Source organism: Kogia breviceps, chromosome 10 (genome assembly GCF_026419965.1).
Source record: "Kogia breviceps isolate mKogBre1 chromosome 10, mKogBre1 haplotype 1, whole genome shotgun sequence".
NCBI classification, from domain to species: domain Eukaryota; kingdom Metazoa; phylum Chordata; class Mammalia; order Artiodactyla; family Physeteridae; genus Kogia; species Kogia breviceps.
Genome location: NC_081319.1, coordinates 102,190,631 through 102,198,766, shown reverse-complemented (window position 1 = coordinate 102,198,766; position 8,136 = coordinate 102,190,631). Strand labels below are relative to the sequence as shown.

At 53.9% G+C, this 8,136-nt stretch overlaps 1 protein-coding gene across 1 annotated transcript in view; it reads left to right on the top strand.

The window, feature by feature from the left end:
- Positions 1 to 750: 750 nt before the first annotated feature.
- BMP6 (bone morphogenetic protein 6) overlaps positions 751 to 8,136 on the top strand; it is a 150,034-nt gene continuing 142,648 nt past the window's right edge. The window contains exon 1 of the mRNA XM_059076749.2: positions 751 to 2,238. Coding sequence (XP_058932732.1) covers positions 1,623 to 2,238 — 616 coding nt within the window. The 5' untranslated portion in view covers positions 751 to 1,622. The remainder of the gene's footprint in view (positions 2,239 to 8,136) is intronic.

The window sequence follows — 8,136 nt, the reverse complement described above, 5'->3', positions numbered from 1 at the left end:
TTGCATCATGTAAATTCGATTGTCTTTCGGTGCATTAAAATGCAACGTTAACAAGACAAACTGGAGAAGCTCTGAAACACTTCCAAGAAGCTGGGGGTGGGGGGGGGGCGCTTTTTTACCACACTCTCTGATTACACCCTCTTCTTTTGGGTGCTTGCTTAAGAAGCGAAGCCGAAGCCCAAATGAAGAAATAAATCAAAATACGCGGAGCCCAAGCCCTCAGGACGACGGATAATGGCTTATATTTGGCCCTCTCTGTGGCGTTTGGGAACGGCTTCTCCGAGGGTGTGTCCCAACTTCCATCAGCTGCCTTTGGAAGCCACGTGCACGCTCAACGCCTGTATTACATCAATTAGAGAAGCTAAGGAAGGAATGGGAAAAAGTGATGGTTTTCTGTTCTTCAATTGATTCAGGTGGCATTGATTTAACAGCTGATTTTACTCTCATTTAGTTAAGGCATCAATTTAGGCCTTTTATGGGATCGTAAAAGGGAAAGGTTCCCATCGGGGTGTTGAGCAGATCATTCTTCCTAGCAGTGACCTCTTTGCCTTTGCCACCTCGCCACTCCTCGGGTGCCTCCGAGAATTCTCTGTACTTGAAACCTACGCGCGGCGGAGGCGATGCCTCCCGGGAGAGGGAGGGTGAAAGAAGGGGGCGGGCCTATTTAAATACAGGCGAGACGCGCCTCTTCATTGGCCGCCAGCCTGTCCGTTGCCAGGAGGGCGGGGAGAGCCGGGGGCTGGAGTGCGGTACCTGAGCGAGACGCGCACCAGAAAGCCCACGTTGGCCGCTGCGGGGAGCGCGGCTCCGAGAGGCGGGAGCCTGCGAATTCCGGCGCCGACGCCGCCGCTCCGCGCACGGGTCCGCTTCCCTCCCATCCCTTCTGCGAGCGGGGTTTGCAGGGCAGCCGAACGAGCACGGAACGGAAAGCAAGAGCCTCACCGCCTCCGCTTGGGGAGTGGAACGGCGCGCCGGGATCTTGAGGGGGAGCGACAGTGCCGTGCCCGAGGGCGGAGGGGGCGCGGAGTTTGTGAGAGGAGAAGGAACTGTAAGCCTCGCGGAGAAGGTGGGCACCTTGGGACGCCCTGTCCGCCACGGCCGGGGCCCTGCGGCGGGGTAAACTTCACGGCGGCCGTGCAAGCCGGCGAGAGGCGTGCGCGGGGATGAGGCCGGGCATCCTCCCCAGCTGGTGAGCGGCCCCGCCGTCCGTCCAGCCGCCCCGGAGGGCGCAAGGCAGCGCACGTGCGCGGGCAGCCAGACCCCGGAGAGACTGCGCCGTGACCCACCCAGGAGCCAGGGCGCCGGCTGCCGCGCGGCCCCGACTCGGACGCACCTGGCCCGGAGCTTGCGCCGCCGGGGACCTGCGCGGGAGCGTGGGGCTCCCCCCCTGCCCCCCCAGCGGCCCTCCCGGGGATCGCCCCCTTCGCCTCCCCTCCAGCCTGGGCAACTGCGGGCGCCCCAGACGACCATGAGAGATACGGACTGAGGGCCAGGAAGGGGAAGCGAGCCCGCCGAGAGGTGGCGGGGCTCTTCACGCCCAAGGGCCACCGCGGCCGCGCTCCGGCCTCGCTCCGCCGCTCCACGCCTCGCGGGGCCCGCGGGGCCCGCCCGGCCCGGCGGGGATGCTGGGGCGGAGGGCGCCGTGGCTGTGCTGGTGGTGGGGACTGCTCTGCGGCTGCTGCGGGCCCCCGCCCCTGCCCGCCGCCGGGGGCGCGCTGCTGGGGGACGGCGGGCGCCCCGGCCCCGCGGAGCAGCCGCCGCCGCCGCCGCCGCAGACCTCCTCCTCGGGCTTCCTCTACCGGAGGCTCAAGACGCACGAGAAGCGGGAGATGCAGAAGGAGATCCTCGCCGTGCTGGGCCTCCCGCACCGGCCCCGGCCCCTGCACGGCCTCCAGCAGCCGCAGCCCCCTGCGCTCCCGCCGCCCCCGCCGCTGCCGCCGCAGCAGCCTCGCGGGGAGCCCCCGCCCGGGCGGCTGAAGTCCGCGCCCCTCTTCATGCTGGACCTGTACAACGCCCTGTCCGCCGCCGACGACGAGGACGGGGCTTCCGACGAGGAGAGGCGGCAGCCCGGGCCGCGCGGAGGGGCCGGCGCGTCCCAGCCCCGGCAGGCGGCCCTCGGCAGCAGGAGCGTCCTGGCGCCCGGACCCGGCGGCGGCGGCGGCGCGTCTCCACTGACCAGCGCGCAGGACAGCGCCTTCCTCAACGACGCCGACATGGTCATGAGCTTCGTGAACCTGGGTGAGGATTTGGGGGAGCGTGGCGACCGGCACATTCCCCCCCCCCGCCCCCCCTTTCCAGTCTCCCGGGCCCGGGGAGGGGGAGTGAGAGGGTGGAGGAGCCCCTGGCGCTGGGGAACCAGGCTGGCGCGGCGGGGACGCGGGGACGGGCCGGTTTTGCCCTCCCACCACCTGCGCGGCCGGGGGCGGCACGTGCGCTCCCCGCGCCCGGGCTGAGCGCTGCGGCGGCGGGCGGGCTGGGACGCTGGGTCCCGAGAGCGGCGCTGGCTGGCGCGTCTCCGTGGGCGGCCGGAGCACAGTCCGCGCTTTTCCCGTTGGTGCCCGGCTCGGGCCACGCCAGCCCGACCGTGGCAGAGAAGTCCGGCCCGAGTGGAGCCAGCTGGGAAGGAGAAAGCTCTTCAGCACTTTCCCCTCCTGGTCTGGTTCTGCATCCTTAACGCTCTGAGTGCTAGTTTTCCCACCGGGACTCCGGGGAACCCGAGAGCAGCTGAGAACTCTGGAAACTTGACATGATTGCGTTAAGTGGTATTCACGGAATTGGGGGAGGACGGATGCAGAAGGAGGTCCCGAACGGACCGCGGGAGGCGCGCCAGTCCCGGCCAGGCGGGGCTCGCGCGGGTTTGGGGCCCGACCCCGAGCCCAGTTGGGGTCACCCACCCAGTGCCTTCGTTCACATGCCTTTGGCCGGTGCCCCAGAAGGCCGAACTTTTGATCCGCGCGGCTCCAGCTGCACGGGCAGGGAAAGGGTGTGGGTTGGGGGCCGGGGTTGGGCCCTGAGCTGGTCTGAACCGGTTGCCAGGCAACAGAATGGAAATTCAAGGGCGGCTAAATCGGGCTCAGCCACAAATGTTCTGTGGCAAACCCGGACGGAGTCACAGAGCCTCTTCCCCCTTGAGTTTTCTCATCTGTTAATGAGAACGGTGTAAGGAAGACTTTTTCCAGAATCGGCGCCTCCGGTCTGTGCTACTCTTCATTCATAAACTGACTCAGCTCAGCGTAGACAAAGCGGTGTAGGGGACGCGTTCTCTGCGGGGAGAAACGGGGCGCAGTAGCCACGCCCCAAGTGGGCGCAGCCGCGCGGTGGGGTGGGTCTCCGCGGACTTCCTTTCTGGTGCGAGACGCGTGGCTCTGGCCGGGCCCCAAAGTGGGTTAGCGGCCACCAAAGTAGCGCTACCACGTCTCCAAGCCACGTCGAAGACGTCCGTCTTTTAAGGACATTATTTACTTGAACGATTCCCATGTAAAAACTCGAAGCGAATCTTTTACAAGTGTCTCTAGGAGATGATTCTCAGCTCCCCTGAGCGTTGGGGGAGGAGGGAAGGAGGAGTGGGGCTGAGGGGCGAGGTCCGGGAGGATTTGGAGCAGGAAGATGGACATCCAGGTGGTGCGGAAACCCTCCTGGGAGACTCATGACGCGGGGAGTGGAGTCTCCAGGCCTGCCTGTCTTGCTCCTTGCGCTGCCAGGGTTTCTGATTGGACCGGAAATGTCACAGTGTGTTGGGACAAAATCCAGGGTTGAGCCACCTCCAAGAAGTATTCTAAGGAAATTCTCATGCCAGTCAGTAAAGTTGGGGCGCGGGGAACGTGGGCTGGAGGCGAGGGACCAGTGCTTTTTCTTATTCTAACATTTCTGCTGCTTCTGGCTTAGTAAATTCCACCCATCGCCGCCCTCCCCTGAATTTCCCCACAGCCTTGGGGAAATGTGTTATTGCCTTTTGGGGGGTAGCCCCTACCTGAACAGAGTGGGAAGAATGGCACGCACTTCTGGCTCCTCCAGGGACGATCATATTATAGTCTCCAGGAAAGAGTTCCTAGGCTTTACACCATGGTTCTCGACCTTGACTGACCATTAGCGTCACCTGGGGCATGGAAAGAAGTAAGGAATGCTGGGCTGCTCCTTAGAGCACTTCGGCCAGAATCTTAAGCTGGTGAGTTTCTGGCTTTTTTTTTTTTTTTTGGCCTTAGGTTTTTCTAATGTGCTGCCATGGTCAAGAAACACTGGCGTGGGAGATCCTGATGTCTGAAGGAAATCAAAGCATCCCAGAAAACAGTTAGGAGCAATGCTTCCTATGTCAGTGGCTCCCAAACATTGCTGTACATGAGAATTACCTGAGGGCTTTTGAAGTCTAAGTGCCCAGGTGGTGCCCCATATCAGTAGTTAACGTGTGAGGTGGAAACCAGGTATCAGCGTTTTTAAAGATTCCCCAGGTGATTCCAGTGGAGTTTGGGAACCACTGGTATTTGCAATTGTGAGAATTAGCTTGAGTAAAGGATGGTACCGTTTACTGTGTTGAGTGACCTCCGAGTTCTCCCCACTCCTTGCTCTTCTGACCTTTCCGGGTCTACAGGTAGGCACTGCTTCTGAGTCGCACTGCTTGGGGCTGGTTGTCAACTAATCCTGCTAAAGCGATGGTTTAACATAGTATCTGCTTAGGGATATTTTCATTTTTCAGAAAGATTTGTAAAGATTCAAAAAACAGCACTGAAAAATTCCAAGAGAACTCAACAGTAGGGTCATTTCAGGCCCGGGACAGGCTGATATGGAAGGAAAAAGATTGCTGGGTAGGGAATTCTGTCCCATGCCCCTCCTGTCATACCACTGGGCTTTCTGACTGCAAGTTATAACTATCTGTAGGTCCAATCCTGGACTCCACATGGGCGATTAGAGGAGAAAATCATTTCCAGGTAAGTAGAATCCAAGTCACAAGCTGTGCCACCTGCCAGTCAAGCAGTTCCATTTAATCTTAATCCATTTAGCAGTAGGAAAGGGGGATTTCATAATGAGAGGCTAAAAATGTGATAAAATCTGCTTATCATAGCTCTGAGCATAAGGACAGTTCATTTGAAGGAAGTGATTCCTTAGCAATGTGGATTCTCTAAATACGGACACTGGGAGAATTCCACAGCTTTCTTACTCTGTGTCAATGGCGTGTTAGCTACTGTGTTACATGACTCTGAAGAACCTACAGAAAGAAACAGGTTACAGCATGGGTTTTAAAGTATTCTTATGTCTGCTGAGTTAGGTAAGTTACAAACTGAAATAAGGGAATATGTTACATAGGTGTAAACATCCTTCTTCCCTGCAACGGGGGAGTAACTTACTCATGAAATACGTTGCAAATGCTTTGAGCCTTGTCAGTCAGAGTGGTTTTCAGGAAGCATGAATCAACAGGATACATTTCTCTTGCATATCCTGAAGGCTGGTCATTTGACTGGCCCACTCTGTGTATGTTGACGGTTTTACACCCTCTCTGGGTGAGTAGTCTGAGGATGTGTAACCTCCTTTGTCCTAACCGGCTGGTGTGCAGATTGCCCGCTGGGCAAGCTTGGTGCGCTCCTGAACCTGCATTCAATCTGAGCACCGCATGCCATTTTCTGCTTGTTTTCTAATGCTAAAAAGTGTCTGGGCAGCCTGCCTATTTGGTGACCTTGGAGAAATATCCTGAACTAGCTCAGGTCTTAGCTTAGAATTCACCTTTGAGAAGAAGCCTTCTCTAACCACTCCATAGAAACTGGCGCTGCTCTCACCCTCACCCACTTATGTACCATCACTGCGCCCTGTTTATTTCCTTGGTTGCACTTATCACAAGGAGTTTGTTTGTTTTTTTTCTTTTAAAATTTGCTTACTCATTTGTTTGTCACCCCTCTAGGCTGTCAGCCTCGAAAAGCAACCAGGCTTATCCACTGTTGTAACCTAAGTTCCTAGCATAATGCTGAGTGTACAGAAGGTGCTTAATCGAGATTGAATGAATGAAAGTAGACGCATTCATTTACAATTCATATTTCACTAATCTGGAAGGGTATATCTGATGTTTTATTTAGATCATTTACAAATGGTATATCTGATTTTTATTAAGTAAAACACTTGAGGTAAGTGAAGACATTTAGGACATTGAGATTCATGATATCTGATGTATATCATCATGCTTTATTAATATACCTCTTTATTAGTTACCCATATGTATATTAATTTTTAATATGCATCACATTTCAGAGTAGTGCAAAGGTTTCATTAAATCTCTGCATTTCAGACTTCGTTTATTTACTTTAAACTAATGAGGAGTTGATCTACAGATGCTAGGATACAATGAAATAAAAAACTCAAACTGTGGTCAGAAAAAGGAATCAGCATGTGTTAGTACAAGTAACAAGAAACTTATTGTACTAAAAATACTGGCAATCTTCTGAACAAAATTACTCTCGGGAAACATAAATTAGAAGAAAAATGGAATACTCCCTACTTGGATTTGTAACCAGATACACTGTACTGTCTTTTTCTCACAGGATCAGCGGTCCTATTTTTCATTTAAGCTGCCTGTACTTAGGAAGATTTTTGTTAGCAGAAAATAAATCCGTTGCCTGCAGGCTCTTCAGGGCAAAAATAGTTTGGAGAATTTGGTTGCAATTGTGTGGCTCAAAGAAGGAGTAGATAGTCTCCTAAAGAGATTTCAAAACAGTCAATGTGAGATTCAGTGGTATTTCAACAAAAAAAGTTGTACCAAGTGTTCCTCAACTCGGGTCAAAGGGCGAGCAGATATCATTGTTTAGACCTTGGACGGTGCTTCCTCTGCTTGCCTTCTAAGAATGGGTAGAAATCCTTTTGAAATGTGCTGAATCATTCTTGGTTCCTCTACTTGAGAGCTTACCTCCGATTAGCATGGAGGAAGGATCCCTTGTGATATAAACATCTGTGTAAGTGAAAAACACCCAAACTTCAGCACTTCCTTCAGCATGTAATTGTTTCATCGCTGTGTCTTCCGAGTTCAGCTACTTTCAATGTTGGGTTTCACCTCAGTATTTTCCTTGGATACGGCGGTGGGAGGGTGAACACTGGATATCAAAGGTAGGACAGCAAACTCAGGTCACCAACTGCTCTCATCTTTGCCTCTCCCTCGTCTGTTTATGAAGCTGAGTTAGGAGAGGAAAGGAAAGCAAGGCAAAGCGGTACAATTTCTTGGGTAATGAACCAGCTTTGTGTAATATTTTTCTCAAGGCAGTCCTCTGCTGTTTCCCATTCTGTATTGAAAAATGAATTCTTCCGTGGAATGCTCTTTTTTCCTTAATATAAAGCCTTTGCAGTTTTCTCTTTTTTAAAAAAACTCTCCCTTTCGGGTTTCCCTCGCATGTGCATCCCCGCAGCGCGGTAAGCAGAGTTCCCTGTCAGTTGTCCATTTTATACATAGTATCAATAGTGTGTAGATGTAATCCCCATCTCCCAGTTCCTCCCCCACCCTTGCACTTTTCTCTTAACTTCTCCACTTGGAGCCTTATTCTGAATAAGGACAAGCCTCTCCTCTTGTCTGAATTTGTCACATCACCACCTTCGGCACCCCCGGCTGTAGGAAGGAAAGTAGGCAATATTGTAATCGGATCATTGCATTCCTGACTAGACTAAGCTTCCGTAAGTATCTGAGTAAAAGGGGTAGAAACCAACATAGATACTTCCTAAGATGTGAGTCCTTTACAGAATCCCATGAGTGTAAACAGCTGTGATCCATTAACCTTTCTCCCCCGACCCTCCCCACGCCATTACCCTACCCCGCCGCATCCTAGGGAGGCGACGTAGTGTCCTGGCTGAGCGGCCGTCACCCAGGGGCTGATGGGGGGCGGCAGGTGGCCTCTTCTCCTCCCCTTTCGTGTTCCCCACGAAGAGCTGGCGTGTTCTGTTGCCTTCATTTCTGTTTTCACATTACAGCTGAGTTGCTCTTTTTCAAGCACATTTTCTCATAATACCCTTACTTACTGGCTCCTCCTCTTGTCTTCTGGAAGCTTGGGTCCAGAAAACGGTCCCCGTCCTACCTGGAATGTATGAAAGCGGTGACAACTGTGTCAAGGAGAAGGAAAGCCATTCCCGTTTTCACAAAAATTAGTTACTAAAGAACCAGGGCCATATCAACCT